The 21981-nt window shown below is 46.0% G+C and overlaps 1 protein-coding gene across 5 annotated transcripts in view; it reads right to left on the bottom strand.

Annotated features, from left to right (window-relative positions):
- Window positions 1–1352: 1352 nt before the first annotated feature.
- Window positions 1353–21981, bottom strand: part of ZNF697 (zinc finger protein 697) — a 29372-nt gene continuing 8743 nt past the window's right edge. For 2 of the 5 annotated variants that reach the window (XM_021674139.2, XM_021674141.2), the window contains exons 2-3: window positions 7966–8225; window positions 1353–6023 (exon numbers count right to left, since the gene is read on the bottom strand). In XM_021674139.2, coding sequence (XP_021529814.2) covers window positions 4612–6023; window positions 7966–8188 — 1635 coding nt within the window. In that variant the 5' untranslated portion in view covers window positions 8189–8225 and the 3' untranslated portion in view covers window positions 1353–4611. Of the gene's footprint in view, window positions 6024–7965; window positions 8226–11805; window positions 13384–13506; window positions 13568–13759; window positions 13789–21981 lie in introns of those variants that run through there. The other 3 variants (XM_021674142.2, XM_021674138.2, XM_021674140.2) reach the window with 3 other exon arrangements.

The following is a 21981-nucleotide window of genomic DNA, read 5'->3' as shown; positions in this document are numbered from 1 at the left end:
CTGGAATGAGGCAGGGCACCGGCTGGATGCAGAGAGCACTGTGAACAGTTCCCGGGATCCCACAGGAGCAGTGAGAAATTGAAACCCATTGGAATGTGCTTTGGGTTAGCAGAGATGACCTTGAAACCACAGTCTGGCAGCAGAAAACTGCAATCTGCGGGACACTTGTGGCTGTGATAGAGAGACAGAGGAGCAAGCACTAGGCAGTCCATGCTGGAGACTGGCCAGGTGTGCTCCTCCCCTTCCACCAGGGGCAGAGAGGGCAGCTGAGAAAAGGAGTCATGCCTGGGATTTGCTGTGGTAAGTGAGCTGAGTCGGGGGACTATAGACCTGAGAGAAGGGGAAGAAGGCAGACTGTGAGTGGCGAAGACGGTGAAGGCCGCCAGCAGCCTTCCACACCTATTCCACTGTTATCTGATGGACGGCCAAGACAGGCACTTTTCCTGGCTCTTATATTGTGTTCACTATTTGGAGCAGTTGCATGAAAGGAGGCCTACCAGTAGCAAACAAAGCGTGTTGCACCCTGCACTGCCCTTTGCCTCCATACCCCCCAGAGGAGGAGAGGATTTGAGCCTTATGTGTTATACTTACTGTAATCCCCAAGAAAGAAAAGGGGTCTTTAACTAGTCCTACACGGTTCTCAATCCTGTTTGTCCATTAAAATCACCTGGGGAGGGCCGGGCGCAGTGGCTCACGCCTGTAATCCCACCACTTTGGGAGGCCGAGGCAGGTGGATTACAAGGTCAAGAGATTGAGACCATCCTGGTCAACATGGTGAAACTCCGTCTCTACTAAAAATACAAAAAATTAGCTGGGCGTGGTGGCACATGCCTGTAATCCCAGCTACTCAGGAGGCTGAGGCAGGAGAATTGCCTGAACCCAGGAGGCGGAGGTTGCGGTGAGCCGAGATCGCGCCATTGCACTCCAGCCTGGGTAACGAGAGCAAAACTCCGTCTCAAAAAAAAAAAAAAAAAAAAATCACCTGGGGAGTTTCTATAAAATCACAGGAACTTAGGCCTCCAACTAACCGCTCTCTTCATTTAAAAGGCAAACAATCAAAAAAAAGCTCTCCAAGGTTAAGAAAATCTGTAGCTGAATCTAATCAAAGCTCAAGAGTTCCAGGTTGACGGGGTACAGTTTTTCTAACTGAAATGTGGGCAAATTCAGGGTGAGGTAGCACAGATAATATGTAAATGTTTGGCTGCACAGGTATGACTGTATTCTATTGCAATTTTACGTACAAAAATATGCAGGGCAGATTTGGTAGTTTGCCAATCCTTGTTCTACAGGAACACAGCTTCTATAGATAAAGCTGAGTGACATTTAATGTGTGTCAAAGAAGAATGACATAGTAAAAGACTGATATGGATTTAATGACAAATATTCCATAGTGGGTGCTAAACACCAGAGTGCTGCCCAAGGAACCATCATTAAATAAAACAACCTGAAAATAAGGTAATTCTCACGTATACAAGCACATACACACAAAACCTGTTACTTTTAGGGTCATTAAATTATTCACTATTTTAACAAACAGCTGTAAAATAACATTACAATGAAGAAAAATGTGCACAAACTTCAGAAACACAGTTTAGATTGTCTATGAACACAGGTCCTTAATTTGTATTTTTTCACATATGTACAGTCTCTTGATTGTAAAGAGACCACATGGCTCAAGGGGTTAACTTCTCATTTTCTCCTTCCAACTCAGAGCTCAAGATTTAATCAAAACCATTTCGCCTATTTAAACTGCTCCAGGTTTTGCTTAGCAAAGGGCGGGAGCGGAAGCTTTCTCTTGACCAAACTCTCCAGGAAACAAATAATACATGTGCTTCCACCATTGTTAATGGGTTGGTGGAAAGAGTCCTTTAACGTTTTCAAGGGTGAACCACAGTTAACGGGGTTTGCTGAAGAAATATTATTATTCTAAAACTAGACAGAAGAAACAACCTCCTGAATGCATTTAACCTCACTTAATGCAGGTAAGTTCCCGGAAGAATTGTAAGAAAAAATGGAATCACATTTTAAATGCACCAAGAGTCGGATGTTGGTAGTTAAATTGTTTTCTTCTGCTAAGAATTTGCTCATAGAAGGGATATCAACATAGTGGCTGACTCTCTTATCCATGGTAATAGAAATAATGAGAGAGGTAAACGAAGTCCAAAGATTCCCACTGCCACTAAACTATTTTACATTAGCTTCACTCTCCACTCCCTGTTGAACCCATTCTCTAAAGTTGCTGATATGTAGTATATTTGATGCAGACAAGACCGGGCATAAAAATGGTAGCAAAAAAAAAAAAAAAAAGCGAATAATCCATCCATGAATAATCAAAAGTTGGATGAGATTTCATAGGCACAGACTTGAGAGAACTTAAAATAGCTGGAAGAGGTAGATGAACGGGGAAAAAAACACACAAAGCAATACGATTACCTACAAATTGGCTACACCATTTTCAGGTGGGTCTAATATGCTTAGTATTCAGATTACAAGTCAGAATTCAAAACAGACACTTGCTGTGCTTACATTACTCCTGACTAAAAGAAAACGAGAATTAGTGTCTTTCAAAACTGTCTAGTTTGAAAATCTATGCATTTGTGAATGACAATAAATTAAGAGGGCAAGATCAACAGATATTATACAAGCCCAGAATTATCAGTATTTGTTTTTATAATCACAAAAACATGCTTTCCTATAGTCCCCAAAGAGGTTCTTTACTAAAATACAACTGATCAAGTATAAATTACAAGCATCCACAGAAACTTTGCTAAAACTGTAAAAACAATCTCATAGCTTCCCTCCCCGCTTCAACTGTGTCCAGTAGTTTGTGAAGATGCTTCCATGAAATGTGCAGGATAACAATCACTAGTGAAGAAAACAATACTGCTTTCCACAACTCTAACTTCTAAAGGCTCACCTAGGGCAGGGATCTTCAGCATAAGTAACTGAAATCTATACAAGTCATCTAACTACAGCCCCTACTAAAAATGGAACATAGCTAGGATACCCTAATTAGCCGACAAAGTCCAGCTTTGTCAGTAAGGACATGTTTGGCCCTTCTAGGCTAGCCTTAAGGTTTTCATCAAGCGTAAGAATTTTCAGTGTCCTTATTTTATTATATAAATCATGACAGGTAAGTCTTCCTAGCAGCTGAGCTGAAGAATGCAAAAGGTCAGGCTACAATGATTCGCACTGTCCTCAGCCTCCCTTCAGGACAGCCTGCACACTCCAGTTCCCAGGCCTTCCCTAAGACAGGGGTGGTAACACTGATCTAACTCACAATGATGTGAGAAACAATTAACAATTATTAAAAATCATAAAGCACTTTGCAAATATCAAAGTGCTATTTTGGCATCTATATAACAACCAGAAAACATTCATTGCTTGTGCTATTTGGCAATTTTGCATTTACACCTGTCCCTGACTGGGCTCTCCTGTGTAAAGTGTTGAAATTTCTACTGTGCCTCCACATGCAGGAAAAAGACATTTTACTTAGATTAGGTCCCTCATCAATATGCATGGAGGTGGGCGTTAGTGGAGGTCACTAACAAATGCAAAGTGAAGGCGAAAGAGACCAAGTGAAGGCGAAAGTGTTGGCGCATCCCAACAATGTGAACACTTTACTTTCCTAGATTTCTCACGTAAAGGCCAGCAAAACTCCGAGATAGCGGACTCTTTAGCAGGTCACTGGGCAACCGAGTTGATGGTCTAAAGTTCACTTAAAACGCCCACATCAAGGTGAGGTCGGAAAAGGAAAGTCACACATAGCTGGGATTTCTCCTTTTCCCTGCACTTAAAAGATCATAGTTGAGACCTGAAAGAAATACTGGGTGTGGCACACACCTGGGATGAAGGGGGGTGGGGGGAAGGGTCATCCAGGTAAACAACCTTGACCCAGCATAAAGCTAGAGTATTTTCAAGGAAGTAGCAAAGAACCCGGAGCAGAATCAGGATTTCCCACATCTGAGAACCAGTTACAAATGAATTTCTAAACCCCAGACGTTGCCCCTTGAAATGAGTGTGGCATTTTTCAGCCCACTTTGCCCTGGATGCCTCAAAATAGCAGCTAACTGTGGCTCAGAGAAAGGAAAAGAACATTACATATCCCTTCCTATGTGACTGACGAGGTTCCGCTCCTTTTTGTGAGACAACAGCTGATGACGTGTGGGGACCGGGCAAACTCTGGCTTACCACTTGGTGGGAGTTTGTTTTATTTTGCCCTATAACCCTCATTTAAACCCTCTCCCCGCAGACTCCCACAGGCCATCGCAGCCTGCCCTAGTCTACTGCCCGCCATCCTGTTCCCACCCCAGCCCAGGAACTGCTCTTCCTCAAGGTCCTCAAAGCGCCCCCTACAGCGTATATTTAAGGAAGTCATCACCCCCAGCGCATCTCCTGAACATTTCTTCCATGAGAGGAGGCAAGTATAGCACCGGGACAGAACTCTTACTCAACCCTCCCCGCACTTCGGGAAACCCCAAACACCAAAAGGCTCCCCAGTCACTCTCAGATTGTCCCTCCCGCCCCTTCCCCACTTCCTTCCCCTGGGTCAGTCCCAGGACATGCGCCCCCACGGGATCCCCACCCGGCAGCCTCCCTCGGATCCGGCCCCTAGCACAGGTGCAGCTTCTGGTGCTGCGCCAGGTGCGTCTTGTAGCGGAAGCCTTTGCCGCAGGCCGCGCACTTGTGTGGCTTGTTGCCCGTGTGGATGCGGCGGTGCCGGATCAGGTGCGAGCTCTGGATGAAGCTCTTGCCGCACTCGATGCACGTGTAGGGCTTCTCGCCCGTGTGCGTGCGCTGGTGCTGCGTGAGCGTGGAGAAGTCGCTGAAGCGCTTGTCGCACTGGCCGCAGCGGAAGGGCTTCTCGCCGGTGTGCACGCGCAGGTGGTTCACCAGGTGCGAGTTGCGCCCGAAGCCCTTGCCACACTCGCGGCACACGTAGGGCCGCTCGCCCGAGTGCGTGCGCTTGTGCGTGAAGAGGTGCGAGCTGACGCTGAAGGCCTCGCCGCACTCGGAGCACATGTAGGGCTTCTCGCCCGTGTGCACGCGCTGGTGCTTCACCAGGTCCGAGCGCCAGCTGAAGCGCTTGCCGCACTCGCCGCAGCCGTGCGGCTTCTCGCCCGTGTGGATGCGCTGGTGGTTGGCCAGGTGCGAACGGCGCACGAAGCCCTTGCCGCACTCCCCGCAGGCGAAGGGCCGCAGCGCCGCCGCCCCCGCGCCGCTGGCCGCCGCGTGTGCGCGCCGGTGGCTGAGCAGGTGCGAGCTGAGGCTGAAGGCCTCGCCGCACTCGGGGCACGGGTAGGGCTTCTCGCCCGTGTGCAGGCGCCGGTGCTTGAGCAGGTCGGCGCGCCAGCTGAAGCTCTTGCCGCAGTCGGCGCACAGGTTGGGCCGCTCGCCGGTGTGCAGGCGCAGGTGGTTGGTCAGGTAGGTGTTGCGGCTGAAGCCCTTGCCGCACTCCCCGCAGCGGAAGGGCTTTTCGCGCGGGGGCCGGGCCAGCGAGGGCCCGGCCCCGAAGCCCCCCGCCACCCCCACGCCCATCATGCCCACCATCGCTCCGCACTCTCCCGCCAGACCGAAGGGCTCCAGGCTGGCAGCGGCTGCGGCCTCCGCCAGGCGGTGAATGCGCTGGTGCTGCAGAAAGGCGGCGCCGGGGCTGAAGCTCTCCCCGCAGTCGGGGCAGATGGTAGGCGCGTCCATGATGCTGGCCACCAGGCTGTCCAGCTCTCCAAGGTCCATGGCCATGGGGTGGTGGAGCCGGTGGAAGCGTCGGTGGGCGGGCTTGTCACCTCGGTGCCGACTCCCCAGGGAGAGGTGCCGCCTCCAGGGAAGTATGGGAGGGGGCGGCTGCTCCTCTTCCTCCTCCAGCCGGTTCTCCCCAGCACTCTCGTCCTCCTCCTCCCGGAGGCTCTGGGATATGCTGTCAGACTCAGACAGCCCTGGGAACATCGCCATGTCAGCTACACCAGGTTGGTCATCCTCTTCCCCTCGGATAGAAAAGCTTTCTTCCTCACTCAACTGCCCCCCTGCAACAGAAAGAGGTGGCAGTGGAGGATTACTGTACTTGGCATTCGAAAGGTAAGCCCAGAGGAAACCTCAGTAATAAAACCGTGATCCCCTGCCCCTCCAACGTCCCCTGAGAGTCCAGCCTCTCTCTCACCTGGCTCCTTCAGGGAAAGGCCTAAAGGAGAGTTCACTCACTGCCCCCTCTGCCCACCAGTTCTTCAGGCAACTGCCTGGGGCCCAGGCCCCACTAGCTGGACCCGAGGCACTGTCTAGCAGAGCCATCTGAAGGCCTGAGTGCCTGTGCTCAGTATGGTCGAGTCTGTGCCAGGTGGGACACTCCCTGACATCTCAGGAAAAAAGGTTTACTCACTCCAAGAGCTACCAATGCCTTTGAAGATTCTAGTCTCAAAAGACAAGAACAGTCTACCAACCTGAGAAAGACCACCTGGCCTAACCAGGCCCTGGACTAATTTTTCCTTTTTTTTTTGAGAAGGAGTCTCACTTTGTCACCCAGGCTGGAGTACGGTGGCATGATCTTGGCTCACTGCAATCTCCACCTCTGGGGTTCAAGCAATTCTCCTGCCTCAGTCTTCAGAGTAGCTGGGATTACAGGCACGCACCACCACGCCCGGCTAGTTTTTCTGTTTTTAGTACAGACAGGGTTTCACTGTTGGTCAGGCTGGTCTCCATCTCCTGACCTCGTGATCCGCCCACCTCAGCCTCCCAAAGTGTTGGGATTACAGGCATGAGCCACAACACCCGGCCGCCCTGGACTAATTTTTAAAGTACATTTGGTCAGTCTGAAACAGCTTAGGTTGGAACCAAACACTGAACTCACCTTCAGGATTTGACTATGGGATGGGGGAGGGGATAGTGGTAGGGAATAAAGGAAGAGATTACAGAGCCTAGAGCTGGTGAGCCCAGGTTAGAGGCTGGTCCAGGACACACACCTGTTGGTCTCTGGCTGTTTATCCACAAGCAGAGTGAAGTTTCTGAGATGTGAAAGCCCTCACATGTGCCCTCCTCCAAGTGCTTGTTTGCACTGTGGAGGAGGGCAGCAGGGAGTCTGGGACTGTGTCACAGGCGAAGGAATTTAACCTCTCACAGTCCTGGCCATGAAGTATTTTAGCTCATTTCTGTCCCCAGAGCATGCACTGAGCAGGCTAAAGTAATGAATGCCTAAAGACGGAAACAAGGAGGTGGGTGGAGGCCCAGCATTCACTCTTTCAAAGCTAGTAATAGTAAGGTATTTGGCAGAGGCCATGGGCACTTTGGGAATTAGCCACAAGAACCGAGGGAGGTCACTTAGCACTGAGTTGATTTATCTGCAAAGGGAGATGAGGATGTAGCTGTAAACATCTGGATACTTCCTGTTTGCACAGTACTGTGCTTGGTAACTACATGCAGCAACTCATTTAACTTTCCCAATAGCCCTATGAGGTAGGTTCTAATACTACCTGGGTAATTCTGTAGTGTCCAGGGGTTAATGTATAGTGGCATTCTCTACACTGTAAAGTGCTGCGTCAGTGTGTGAGCCTCTTCACCGTGCTTAACAACCCCAAAGACATGCCAGCCCCTCTAATTTTGGCAGACACATCGCTTGACTCTGAGAGATAATAATGCACTCCTTAAATTAGAGGGAAAATCAAGCCCTTTCCTTTACTGTCTTAGAGTATGGCTGCATCTGAGGTTAGTCAGTCAATAGGCCCTGAAACGCAGATGAATTCCTTTAGAATGTGTACTATTTAAAACGCCAGGTTTCCAATAACTCACCCTAGACTGGGCTGAAGAAAAGGATGCTCCTCTAGCCAACACTAGAAAGGCAAGTCAGTACAGAATCCTGCCTAATGGTCCCCTTTAGGGAGCTCCCTTACAGAGGATGCTGCCCTGGTTATGATTCTGGAGGAGCTTAGAAGTGAGTGTGAATGAGGCAACTTGCATAGAATCCCAGCTTCTCTTCACCTGCGCAGGTGTTGTGCCCTGCTTCCCTGTGCCTTGAGTCCTGTGGGTTGGGGGCCGTCTCCAGCTCCAGGTGGCCTTCTCTCTTGTGTGTGTCCTGTGGATTACAGCCCATTTCTCTTTCTTCTGGGTCCCCTTCCATGTCCTCAGAGTCCTCAAAATCAGAACCCATCCCTTTGTCTTCTGAGTCCTGGTGTGCACAGACACTGTGATCTTCTTGTTTCATCCAGGAAGAAAAGGGCAAAGGAGGTGACTAGGAATCCCTGCTCCAGAAAAAAAACACAAAGAAAGGTCATGTCAGTCTGGCCTCCTCCCCTCACCGTGTCTAGCCTTAATTTTCAAGTCTAATAAAATGTGTAGAGTTCCAAGCCCCAGATGGCAAAACTCCACTTCACTCTACATTTTAAGGTAAACAAGTGAGTGCAAAGGAGGGTGGACTGGGTGGCAGAAGAACAGTGACAGCCTCACTCTGAGACCACATGCCAACTCTCACTGGACCAAATCTTGATCTTCTGGCTTTGATGTGGATGTCTATTAGTGTGGTTTTAGAGTTTACCAGTGAGGTGGCTATGCCCATTTTTACAGCTGAGAAAACTCGAAACTCGAAGAGGCCCCTAATCCAAGGCTACATAACTTATAAGCAGTAGAGTGGGGATGAAGCAATTGTGCTGCCTCAAACTTCCATGCCTTTCATACTGTTACTAAGCTTGCTCTCCTCCAGGCCGCAGCAACTTTGCAAGTATTTTGGCCAATTTAAGGAGCCAGAGGAAAAATACATCGAGACACAAGAATAACAGAAGCATCAAGGATAGTAACTTCTTGTCCAAGACCATGTCACCAATGGCACTATCAACTGGGCTTTGTAGTAAGGATCTGCGTTGCAGGAAGGAATGAGCCAAGATGATTCAAGTAGGTCTGGTGGGGCCAGGAAGAAGAGGTGCAGGGGATCCTCTATATTAGAAGCCATCTCTATCATACTAATTACATATTTTACAGTATCTGAATTATAGAGATGTTCCCTTAACAGGAACATATATCAGAGATAATTGGTAACCCCTCTACAGAAAAGGCCAACATGTGAATCATAAGGGGAAAATGACATCAGATTCCTAACCCTTTTGTAGATGTCAGGATAACATTTCAAATTTAAAGGGCCCCCTGCCAAGACTGAGCAGTTGAGCCAAAAATAATTATTTCTGCCATCCATCACTCCTACAGCTTAGCTCTAGGCAGCCAAACAGTTTCTAGGTCGAAGATCTTGGACTATGACTTTGAAGAGACCAGCTCTCTGCCTCAGGAGTCCCCAAACAGCAAGAACATGGCTGAGCAAGGTGCCCCTTCCTTGGCTGGAAGCTCTTCTGCCTCTCTGGAGGCCTTCTCTGAGGCAGCCCCAGTTCTACAGAGCCTTTGGAACTGTAAGCTGGAGTTCCACCCAGCGGAAGTTGGAAATTCCAGCTGGGTCAGCCTCACTGTAGAGAGTCCAAGGCAAGTCAATTGACCTCTCATTGTTCCAGTGTCCTCATGAGTGGAAGAAGGGTAATGCTACTTAACCTTTCTCACAGGGAGGGTGTCAGAAGGAAACTAATGAAAAAGCATTTTGGAAAATACTGCAGCGTAATTGATGCTTTGAGTTTTACAAGTGTGTGATACACACATTTTTCCTCTTTTTAAGTCCTGATGCCATTCCAGCACACCCCAAAGACGTGCCAGCCCCTCTGTAATTTTGGCAGACACATCACTTGACTCTTTCTGAGAAATGATAATGCACTCCCTAAATTAGAGGGAAAATCAAACGCTTTCCTTCAATGTCTTAGAATATGGCTGTGTCTGAGGTTGGTCAGTCAACAGGTCCTGAAATGCAGATGAATTCCTTTAGAATGTATACTGTTAAAATAACAGGTTTCCAACATTTGGGGATTTCTTGTCTAAGACGGTGGGAGAAAAATCTCATGAAAGCTGTAAACCTTTTAAGAGGTATACTCCGTGACTACTGAGGCCAAGTCACTTCTGCCCATCACTCTTTTGCCTCTTTGGAGCTCAGAGGCTTTGGACAAGTACATCCCTTGAGTCTGCATATATAACACACCTGAAAGTGGACAGGCAAGAGTAGGGTCATCAAACGTGACCTGTTGATTTGCTAATAGTGGAAAACAGCACAGGCGTTGGTGGGGAAGTTAAAAGGGTCTAATCAATGGTTTCTACCAATCTGAGACCAGCAGGAGGATTGTGTGTCAATGAAGTCAAATAACCATGTCATCGGAAACTCAAAAAATTAAAATGGCAAGGGACAGTGCCCAGCATGGCATAAAAGGGACTGCAGCGTTCCATCCTGATGGACAGGATTTAGGAGTCCAATCTGGGAAACAGGAAGCAGGGCTTCTTAGGGGGCACCTCAGACATAGAAATAGTGGAACAAGAGAACTTTGATTTGTGATTTACTGGGAACCAAGATATCAGATACTAAATGCAGAAACATGGTTTTTCTAGATGTAAAGGCAAGGAAATGGGAAGGCCAGAATGAGCTCCCACTTAGGGCTGGCGTATGAAAAGTTCACAGTGCTGCCTCAGGATTAAAGCAGGTTCTAAGATTGAAAGGGAGTACTTTCTGATCCTCATTTTCATTTAGACTAGGGAAGGAAGGATTAGGAGTGCTCTGAAAAGAGCTTGAAGCTCTTGTCACCCAGATACCAATCATGGCCCAACAGCTACTCAAATTTGTTTAAAAATGCATTATGTTGGTGGGGCACGGTGGCTCACGCCTGTAATCCCAGCACTTTGGGAGGCCGAGGTGGGTGGATCACGAGGTCAAGAGATCGAGACCATCCTGGTCAACATGGTGAAACCCTGTCTCTACTAAAAATACAAAAAATTAGCTGAGCATGGTGGCGCGTGCCTGTAATCCCAGCTACTCAGGAGGCTGAGGCAGGAGAATTGCCTGAACCCAGGAAGCGGAGGTTGCGGTGAGCCAAGATCACGCCATTGCACTCCAGCCTGGGTAACAAGAGCGAAACTCCGTCTCAAAAAAAAAAAAAAAAAAAAAATGCATTAACATAATGGAAACTGGAAATCTGCATACCCAGTAACACGGATTCAGTTCCATTCACACCAGCACATCATGGGGTTTTAGGCAGTTGTCAGGTAACGGATAAGGTTATTTAGAGGTTAGGAAAGGTAACAACAATATAATCACATGAAAAGCAGCTGGTTTGAAAAATATTTTGGCTTATTAATATATGCATACTTACATGTATATTTACACATGTATACACAGGTCAGAGAGAAGGACTAGAAGTTTATTAAAATGTTAAGCATCTCTTAGTCACTTTGGGGGCTTTGCAGCTATTAACGTATTTGATGTTAACCTGATGAAGTAGTATATTATTTCCAACTTCACAGAGAGGAAGCAGGAGCAGAAGTGACTGGTCCAAAGCCATGCAAATTATAAATTGCAGAGCAGGGATACATACCCTTGCAAGTCTAGCTCCCATACACATTCTTAACCAGAATGTTTGGGATACAGTTTGGGAAGACTTGACCTTTTTTAATCAGAAAACCAACTTTGTTTTCTTAACATGATAGGATATGTTAAACCTACAATTACTTTAGAAGCAACAAAAAGGAAGACAAGGGCAGGAGTTGTGATAACCTCAATCTAGAAAACTTACTATTCAAAAACACTAGACACCATGGTAGAAAGTGTCAGATATTCAGGCACATTTTGTTGTATCCCATTCATTCTTAAAAACTAGCAACATGTTTTGTTAGGTAATGCAGGGCAGTGTGATAGCTTCGTGGCCAGATTGACCTGGGTGTGAATCCTCTGCTCTTTGCCAGCCACTTTACCTTGTACAAGTTTCTTAGCCTTGCTGAATCTCAGATTCTGCATCTATAAGAACCAGGAGGCTGTCTCCGACCTTGCAGGGCTGTTTCTCAAGCCACAAAGATTAATGTTTGTAAAAGCTGCTGCCATGTTAGAGACACAATAAATGGTAGTTATAACTATGATGAAACTCAGCCAGCTTCTTAAATTAAGAAAATTATACATACCCTCATTCTAAATTGGGGGTCACCGATTCACAGCTACATTCATGGAGAATGGCCTTTGGCAAGTACAAACAACTTCCCCCAGCCTTGCTGCTAAAGGTTCTATTAATGAACAACCCACGATGTGGAGACAGGAACCAGGGAGGGACTAGTCGATTAAGGAAGGTGGGTGGAGGGAGAAAGGTTTAGTTCCAAATTCAGTTGGTTTTCAGCTGCTGATAGCCCATCCTGTATACAGAGTATAGGTCTAAAGCTAAATAGGGTGTGGGTGCCTGGTTCAGTAAGCCCTGACTTACATCATCTGTAAGGGGGCTCTCCTTCCCCCAGTAAGAAGGAATAGAAGTTGAAGGGGGAAAAGCCACAGAGTGGTGGGCATACAAAACTAATTCTACATCTAGTGGTAATCACTAAGGGAGACAATTCTGATTTTTGGCCAACACAACCACTATGCTGTGTGACTTCAAGTACTTGCCCCCTCCAGGCTTCTGTTCCATGGCAAGGTTGGTGAATGTTCCTGAGTCCTCTTCAAGCTTGTAATACGACACACAGGTGAGTTGATCCAGGAAGGAACCATTGTCAGTTTCATTAGACACTTCCAGCTCCAGCTTGTTAATCCACACAGCAAACTCTTAATCCCCAAACACTCCACCACCACCATCACAAAATCTTTTTCCTGGATATAGATCACTTCAGGGTGGGATTGGGCAACTTCAATAAGACTGCTCAAATTCTGGCTTCTAGAACTTGTGATATTTTCATGTCCCTTTCCCCACTTCCATCTCAAAAAAGTAAGGCTTATCACCCTGTCACTAGGAAAATGCTCAAGAGCCTTCTAAACAAACTCGGCCTCACTTGAAGGAAAAATCAGATCACTTTTAAGTCACTGCTACAGAGCAGAGGTAAATGTGATAAAATATCTTTAAAAAAAAAAAAACCTCCAGCCTGGGCAACAGAGCAAGATCCCTTCTCTACAAAAATTTAAAAAATAATAATAACTGGGTGTGGTGGCCTATGTCATTAGCCCCAGCTACTTGGGAGGCTGAGGCAGGAGGATCACTTGAGCCCAGGAGTTCCAGGCTGCCATGAGCCAAGACTGTCCCCACTGCATTCCTGCCTGAGAAACAGAGCAAGACCCCATCTCAAAAAAGAGGAAGGGAGGGAATGAGGTGGGAAAATGGGGGAGGGTAACTGAAGCCAGTAGCAGAGCCAGAATTAGAATTTAAACCAAGTTTATTGGCACATTCTCCCAATCCCCCACTTTGGGGTTACCTGTAAAAACGATCCCTATTGAACAAGAGCCCCACCACTTTGTGGATTTAACCTAACTTCCTGTGAAGAGGTTAGGGCAGAGGAATGCACACATCTCCCCCGCCTTCCTGGATTGTACATAAAAACCAAGGCCAGAAATAGTACCAAGTCTCCCAGCCTCTCAAAGATAAAGCAGGGGCGCGGCTGCCGCCTCCCCGGGGCAGCCTTCTGCGTGGACCCCTACAGCCCTACCTGGACGCGCGCCGCGGAGTTGCCTTCGCGCTGACCTAGCACCTCACACTGCACCGCAGCGGGTCCATCGCCTTTGACTCCAGCAACAGAGACAAATCAGGGTGACCCATCTGACATATAAAGCACACTGAGGCCAGCGAAGCTGAACCCCGGCAGAGGCAGCGGGTGTCCCCCTCCGCAGGCTTGGAGCAGCTGGCCGGAGCGTCAGGACGGGAAGAGGGAGGCCAGTCCCCCGAAGCAGCGCGGGCCTCACCTGGCAGCCCCGACCAGCAGGGACGGCCGGCTCCAGAGCACATCGCTCCCGGCCCCGCCTGGGCCCCTCCAGCCCCCCGGGCAGAGGGCTGAGGAGTCATGTGCCGCGGCCGCCGCCAAGTGGCGGGGAGCCAGCCTGCTGGGCTGTCATGTCAGGGGAAGGAAGTGGCCCGGCGGGCGGCGGGCCAGGAGCGCTCCCACTCGGGCCTCCAGACTGCAGCTCCTTTCCTGGCTCCCACTCATCTCGAGGGTCCCTTCTCTACCTCCTCAAGGGGACGCAGGGCCGGCCAGCAGCAGCTGGAGGCTTCTTCCTCCCTCCTCTTCCCACGCCCCCCTGCCCACCACTATCTCCCTAGGGAGAGTTTCCATAGCAGAGTCCAGGCGGGGACACCCGATTGGGTAGAGTGCTGGAAAAACAGTTTCAGCCTGCGGTTCAAAAGGCTGAACTCACGACCACAACTGGGGTCTAACCAGGGATTCCAGGGGCTTAATCATTTGTCCATCTTCAGCACCAACTGGGTAAAAAGTCAGCTAGCCTCTCAGGGGATATGACCATCAGGGTCCTGCCTCCTCACTGCTAAGTTTATGGTCAAAAGGAACGCAAAGGGCAAACAGAGCCACCTTGCCATATTTGCCGGGGATGCCCTACTGAGCATGGGGTAAAGCATCTTACACAGAGGGTGTCCACATCCAAACGGGGCACGCAAACTTCCCCTCAGCTGGCTTTGCCAGGCACAAACCCAGACTGCCCAACCCAAAATGCCAGCCACCCAAGTGGCAGACTGCTGCATGAGGGTGAACATTAACTCCAGACAGGTACAGCCAAAAGATGACTGCGGCTCAGTGTTGCCCACTCTCCAGACAAGAGTAGCTAAAATCATATGGTTTCTGCCTTGTGGTTACTGCTTTTTTACTTGGAGAGAAAAGCCCAAGTTGAAAAAAGAAGGCAGCTCAAAACCAAGGCAATGGAGCAATCAACCTACATCCCCATGGGTCAGTGCAGGTCTGAGGCTCCTTCCAAACTCTGTGGTCAGGAATAGCACAAACGCCCTTGGGGTCAGGCATTTCCTGTCCATCAGTCAGGCTAGGGCCCCTCTGTTTAGCCTGAAGGCTTCAGCTTATCACAAATGCCAATCCTCCACCACCACCCTATTCCTCCTGCACAAAATAAGAATAGTCCAGTGCAGACACAGATCCTAAGTGCCCTCAAAGTTAGAGTATCTGCCCTCAGCTGAGAAGTCACAAAAGCTAAAGGTTTTCCTGTTGGCATTTACTATCCATATTTTACATTTAACTGATTAGAATCTTCTGCAACATAAATCAGGGTGACCCATTTTCCTGTATATTTTCCTCACATCCAGGAAATCCTTCTGTTCATGGTTTTTAAATTCCCTGTGCTCCACCACCACTACGGTTTTACAACCTCAGTTGTTTTATTTACTAAGATAAACTTTGGGCAGCCCTCAGAATTATTATCTCTGGACACCTTCTCAGCAGCTGGCTCAAATATTCCATGTTTGCATTTCATGAAATCACAGACCGTGGAAATCCCTTTCTTCAACCTTCTTTTACAGAGAAGAAACTGAGGCTAAACAGGAAAAGTGACTGAAAGTCAGGTTTCACTAGAAGAGTTGTGGCCAGACTCAATTTTGCTGATGGCATCTCCAATGATCTTTGCAGCTCTTTAATATAAAACACATCTTCAAAAAAATAGCCAGATAAATCAAGGACATATTCTTGGCTTTTTTTTTTTTTTTTTTTCTGCACACTGATTAATCAGGGTCCTCCTGAGAAATAGAACCCATAGACCAATAGGGTGTGTGTGTGTGTGTGTGTGTATGTGAGAGAGAGAGAGAGATTTATCATAAAGAACTGGCTTATGCCATTATAGGGTCTGGCAAGTCCAAAATCTATCTGTGTGTGTGTGTGTGTGTGTGTGTGAGAGAGAGAGAGAGAGAGAGAGAGAGAGAGAGACAGAGAGAGAGAGAGAAAGAGAAAGAGAAAGAGAGATTTATCATAAAGAATTGGCTTATGCCATTATAGGGTCTGGCAAGTCCAAAATCTATCTGTAGGGTGGGCTGACAGGCTGGAGACCCAGGAGAGCAGATGCAGTTCTTGGCTGAAAGCCATCTGCTAAAACAATTCCTCTGAAGATCAGTCCATTTGTTCTATTCAGGCCTTCAACTGATTGGATAAGGCCCACCCACATTATGGAGGGTAATCTACTCAAAGTCCACTGATTTATATGTTATCCTCATCTAAAAAACATCCTCACAGAAACGCCCAGAATAGTGTTCCACCACAAATCTTGGCATTCTGTGGCCCAGTCAAATTGACTCATAAAATTAACCATCATATGTACTGTAGCTTAAAAGTGTATTCTGCAGTAATCACATCATATTTCATATTCACCCATATAAACATTTTTTATAAAAACAATTACTATACACAGATAGTTGGATAGAGTCTCAAGGTATATGTGCTATAAAGGACAGCAGGGAAAAATCAAAATTCATCTTTAACATCTACACAGCCACATGTGTATATGGGCACACACTCCTACAGCAGAAAGACATGCAATTTAATCATCTATTTCGCTGAAGGACAGAAGAGAAAACAGGCTAAGACTGCACAAGGGGTTTATGTGAGATATGGGAGTTGTCAGCAAACAGCCTTGTTCTGGGAAAGTTGATGCTGGAATCCCATATTAATGTTGCCAGATGGGGCCAGGTGACCTCAGGAAGTCTTTTCCAACCCAGATGATTCTGTGATCATATTTCCACTGTAATGAACAGCCCTAAAGAGAATGCTTATCATAACAAATAAGGAGAGAGGGGTGTTAGGGCCAAAGGACTTGAGGCATACATTCAGTCACCTCTGCTTCCCACCGTAGATTCAACAACAGCAACAACAAAAACTGCTCTTCCAACTCTCTGCCCAAAATAACTGTTTGGTGTTGTTGATGAAGAATGGCTGGCGTGTTCCAGCCCAGTGCATTTCAGCAGTAGGTAAGTGACACTTCTCCTTATAATCTGCCAAGATATCTTCCAAAAAGAAAAAAAAAAAAAACAGGAATAAAAATGTAAGGAAATCACCTGATGCCTGAATTTTCCTGCCTAATTGTCAACTTCCATAGCTAGTTTTTAGCATGAAGTAAAACATTTGCACATATTTAAAAACACTTTTTAAACAATTACATACCTGTGTTACTCTCGTTTCCTTAAACATAACAGATTACCGCAAAACCCAGATCATAGGAAAGTATGTAACACACATGATCCACATTCTTCAATAACAATGCAACAGTGACAAAATGGCAAAAACAAAGGTGGGGGGAGTAGAGAGTCAAAAAACATAAACATGATCAACCAACCCCAATATACTGACCCCATCTGAATGCCAACTCAAACTTACAAACCACAAAATGAAGTTAGAAGACAACCGAGGAACTGTGAATACTACTTAGAGATTTGATATCAAGGAACTTCATTTTTTCAGGTGTTGGTACTGAGATTAAGTGTACAAAGAGTTCTTATATCTTTAAAAGACATATAATGAAAAATTTACAAGTGAAATGGTATGTCTGAAATTTGCTTCAACATAATTCCTGGGCAAAGAGGAATGGGCAGGGGTAAAATGAAACAAGATTGGCCATATATTGACCACTGTTGAAGCTGGGTGGTCACATATATGTAGGCTTATTACACTACTCTATCTACTTTCATATATTTGCTAGAAAACTTACTAAGTTTTTAAATGGATAATTATATTTTTTTCTGAAATTTTGGGTTATTTATGTTCATTTAAGTACTGGCCAGAACATAATAAAATATCAGTGATTTCCATAAAAGGAATAGCCTGCTTTTATAAGTCATGCCAAAACAAGAGTGGTTACTAGGCTTAATACTGAATAAAGCTCATGGGAACTGGGAGAAGGGGCAGGGAAGCAAAGATACTAATGGAAAGAAACTTAAGTTTGATGCTTTTTGCTCTTTTTAAAAATGAGATAAAGCAACAGCCGTTATGTTCAAAATAGAATCAGATTGTTTCCATTTTCATCTACTTTTATATTTCCAAACAACTCAAAAAAGGATCCTGCTCACTAGTACTTATTTCCACTATTAACAAGTCTACACTCCAGACCAAGAAGGGATAAGCTGGATTAGGGGTCCTAGTTGTGACAATTCTATGAGGGGAGGGCTTTATCCCCAGGACAGACAAACTGATGAAATGATGTAAGGGTCCAGTAGATTAAGTACATCAATAATTGGTCCTCCCTAGAATGACCTTCTCAGGGGATGAAAAATGGAAGAGTGTGTATGGATGAAAAGCGAGGTAATACAGTAGTGATTTATGAAAATGTGATCTCCACGAGATGAACTCTGACAAGAAAAGATTTACTTTACTAGCCCAAACTGAGAACTTTTAAATTTAGACAGTGTCCTCAGACAGCACTCAGAGAAACTCTGAGGATGCCATCCAAATTGCTTCATACCATACTACAGAGAGAGACACTAGAAGATATCATGTTCCCACTTTACATGAGAACTGAAAGCTCACAGATATTTTCTGTTTCAGCCAATGGTGCACAGTAAATCTATGATGCACACACCCACTCACGGGACACAACTTTCCTCCAGAAAGTGACACATCTGTCTCAAGAAGAAGGCTTGTCTGGGATTCATTCATAACTTGAACATCACGTTACTAAGTCATTCATCAGGTTCAGTCTGGGTTCCTTACCTTTAGTTCCTAGCATTTCCCAAAGACAGCAACAGTACTATACAAACTTACAAATTGAATAACAGTATTTTTCTTGAGCGTGAGTTCTTAGCCTGAGGGCCTCAGAATCCGTGAACTCCTGGCAATCTTATGGAAATGTGTTTGCAGACACATTCTTCTGATGAGAAGGCCCATAGCTTTTTTTTTATTTGAGATGGAGTTTCGTTCTTGTTACCCAGGCTGGAGTGCAATGGCGCGATCTCGGCTCACTGCAACCTCCGCCTTCTGGGTTCAGGCAATTCTCCTGCCTCAGTCTCCTGAGTAGCTGGGATTACAGGTATGCGCCACCATGCCCAGCTAATTTTTTGTATTTTTAGTAGAGACGGGGTTTCACCATGTTGACCAGGATGGTCTCGATCTCTTGACCTCGTGATCCACCTGCCTTGGCCTCCCAAAGTGCTGGGATTACAGGCGTGAGCCACCACACCCGGCACCCATAGCTTTTTTCCCATAGGATCCATAGGAAAAAAAAAAAAAAAACCCTGTTGTAAACCGCTGTTACAAAGGACTCATGATACATTTCCTTATCATAACAATTCAGAAATCATCCAGAGTGCTTCTGGGTAAGAGGGATAAGAGCTATTTCACCACTATATGTCACAAGATCTTTTGGTATGCTGATGGAGAAGATAATGGCAGTAAGTCCAAAAGCAGGTAGCAGCACAGACAAAAATATCAGTAAATTTCAAATAGAGATGGAGAGTGAGGAACCTAACATCCTATTTTACAGATGAATCAGACAATGGAGCCCGAGAAAGGTTAAGTGAATTGCCCATGAACACACCAGTTAAGGGCAGACTCGAGCCTAAATCACTGGCATATTAACCTGTGTTCCAATGCCCCTTTGCCATTCAATCTAACATAGCCTATCGTGCTTGGCTAATTCACACTTTCGATTCAGGTCTCCCAGCATCATGAGTTCACCTGCTTTTCACTTCCTAGTCACTCACATTATGTGACAGGTGCACTAAGAGGGAGAGAAGTTATTCTTCAAGACTGTAACACCCTGCCTCTCTAGGATGTATCTAATTTATAAGCTTGACCCCAGGTTTATGGCTCCAATCAGCTGCTTACTTGGACAGTGAGTAAAATCACATTAATCAAGCCATAACCTACGCGGTACACAAAATGCTTTGTTAGTTAATCCTTCTCCTCTCGATGGAAAAATAATTAAAATCTGGACAAAGTCACCAACTCCTTCCTAACAAATCTTCAAAGTGTTAGGAAAGTTGTCTTGCCTGCAAAGAATTACATACAAATACCCAGATAAAGAAGGGCCTTCTGGGAGTTACAAAAAACTGCAATATAAGGAGGCCTAGTTCACATTTAACTGCTGCATAGGATAAAGGACCCAGTTCATCCAACGTGCCCATTACTACAAGTACAGTTTCTCAGCTCCACCCTGTGCTTTACCAGCTTTGCCATCCCTGTATGGGAAGTTGTGCAGATAGATATGTGTCTGTTGGCAAGAACAGCACCACTCCAAGTACATTTTGCTGTAGAGAATGTACCCACAGATGATGAGCAAATCTCACAACATAAATTCACAAAGGTGTCAAGTTGGTAAACGATGGGGCCCCCTTCAGGTTACTGGATTTCTTTTAGGTACAATCTCCCTTGCACCAGATTCTCCCAACCCACTCTGTCATATTCCTGAGTTTAGTGCTCTGGCTTCAGTGACAGCATTTCACTGACTCCATTTTTCTTGTTTTCTTCCAGACTCCTGCTAATTTTTTGCCTATTGTCATTTCAATTATTTTTCCTCTAGAAAAACATAGAAAATGTTCTTCAAACTTAACTTCTTGTGATCCTCAGAAATGATCTCTGACTTAACAGGTTTTGGATTCTCTGATGTTTTTACTAGAGAAAAACAGAACAGCTTGTTGGCTAGACAAAAAGCAGTTGTTTGAATTAGCATTGACTTAATGAACTGTTACAGTAAACACTGAATAATACTGAGTCCTTTGTATAGTATTTGAAAAAAGAAATCGTCTGTGTGTGTATGTGTGTGAGAGAGAGAAACACAGGCAGGATAGAGAGAAAGAGGAGGGGAAGACCAGGAAGCCTCAGCAGTACTGGTCACGCCATTTAAAAAAATCTTTAAAGACTTTTAAAGCATGGTGGCTCACGCTTGTAATCCCAGCACTTTGGGAGGTTGAGGTGGGTGGATCATGAAGTCCGGAGTTTGAGACCAGCCTAGCCAACACAGTGAAACCCTGTCTCTACTAAAAATACAAAAATTAGCTTGGTGTGGTGGTGGGTGCCTGTAATCCCAGCTACTCGGGAGGCTGAGACAGGAGAATCACTTGAACCCAGGAGGCGGAGGTTGCAGTGAGCCGAGATCGTGCCACTGCACTCCAGCCTGGATGACAGAGCTAGATTCCATCTCAAAAAAAAAAAACAAAAAAACAGAAACAAAAGCTTTAAAGACATTTTTCCATTCAAACTCTGAAACTCATTAAAAGGGGAGACTGCCTTATTCTACAGTATCATTTTTAAATGACTAAAATCAATTATCAAACTATAGTATATTTTCTCCTGCAATGCCATTTTTTGGCCAAATAAATCGCACAGGCTATTGGGAAAAGGAAGAATAAGTGCTCGTGAGCCCCAGTTAAAAACTAACATCACTACCACACGCTCACAGTTTCCCAGTGAACCTGGGCTTCCAGATGGGACATCAGCAGACAGTGTTAACTGCTAACATTCAGTTAGTGATCCAGGCCCACATCAATTATCAGCTATATTTTTCTACCTTCCAAATTCAATGGTCTCCTCTTCTCCTTTGCTCTCACCGTCAACACTGTAAAGTGCTTGGCATTTAATAGGAGCTCAGTAAATGGTCTCGAAAATCCTGTTGAGACTCTCCTTGGAAATTCCCTTTGCTTAGCCCCCCATGATACCACACTGTCCTAGCCCTCCTCATACTTCACTGAACACCCTGTCTCCTCTTCTTAACTCCTGAAATAGGTCAACCTTCAAGCGTCTTTTTACATTTTCTTCTCCCTCTCCCTCAACTGTTTTGCCTCTTCCTATAGCTTTATACATTCGTTCTGTCCAAAGAACAAATGTGAACCTCTCACCCAGTCCCTGACCTGCACTCCAGATCCACATTTCTCATGATGCCCGAGTGTTAGGACTGAGGAGCTTGAATGTCCCTTCCAGTCCTCAAGCGCTGTCCTGCATGTCCCATGTGACAAGGGACAGGAGGCCACAGAAACAGGAAAGGCACATGCGAAGGAGTCAACAGCCCGAGTTCAAGTAGAAGTCTGCCGCTGACACAAGGTGTGCCCTGGGACAGTTATCTCACCTCTTTGAGTCTTAGTTTAATCCTCTACACAATAGGGGAAAACAAGCTACCTTGAAAGGATGCTATAAAGACTCAATGAATTTCCATTTGTAATGTATCTGGCCCAAGTCAGACTGAAAAACAAGTATTAG

Source organism: Aotus nancymaae, unplaced genomic scaffold (assembly GCF_030222135.1).
Source record: "Aotus nancymaae isolate 86718 unplaced genomic scaffold, 86718_ANA_hifiasm-v0.15.2.pri h1tg000007l, whole genome shotgun sequence".
In the NCBI taxonomy this organism is placed as follows: Eukaryota; Metazoa; Chordata; class Mammalia; order Primates; family Aotidae; genus Aotus; species Aotus nancymaae.
The sequence above is the reverse complement of the archived record's forward strand: the minus strand, read 5'-3'. Positions and strand labels throughout refer to the sequence as shown.